Source organism: Nestor notabilis, unplaced genomic scaffold (genome assembly GCF_000696875.1).
Source record: "Nestor notabilis isolate BGI_N333 unplaced genomic scaffold, ASM69687v1 scaffold25836, whole genome shotgun sequence".
Classification (NCBI taxonomy): domain Eukaryota; kingdom Metazoa; phylum Chordata; class Aves; order Psittaciformes; family Psittacidae; genus Nestor; species Nestor notabilis.
Genome location: NW_009931866.1, coordinates 1 through 221, shown reverse-complemented (window position 1 = coordinate 221; position 221 = coordinate 1). Strand labels below are relative to the sequence as shown.

The window sequence follows — 221 nt, the reverse complement described above, 5'->3', positions numbered from 1 at the left end:
CCACACCCCCCGCCCCTCCCTTCCTCCTCGCCGGCGCCCTTCCGCACCAGCTTGGCCTCCGTGCCGTGCACCTCCAGCTCCCACCCGCCGGACACCTTGGGCAGAGCCTTGTGCTTCTGGATCTTCTTCTCCTCCTTGATCTCATCGGTCAGGAACTGCGCGAAGGCCTTGTCTCCTGGCGGGAAAGAAATGGCGGGACGTGAGCACGGCCACCACGTGCT

The 221-nt window shown here is 66.1% G+C and overlaps 1 protein-coding gene across 1 annotated transcript in view; it reads right to left on the bottom strand.

The window, feature by feature from the left end:
• C1QBP (complement component 1, q subcomponent binding protein) overlaps positions 1-175 on the bottom strand; it is a gene marked incomplete at its 5' end in the record, with an annotated part of 4,512 nt that extends 4,337 nt beyond the window's left edge. The window contains one exon of the mRNA XM_010016108.1: positions 7-175. Coding sequence (XP_010014410.1) covers positions 7-175 — 169 coding nt within the window. The remainder of the gene's footprint in view (positions 1-6) is intronic.
• Positions 176-221: the final 46 nt, after the last annotated feature.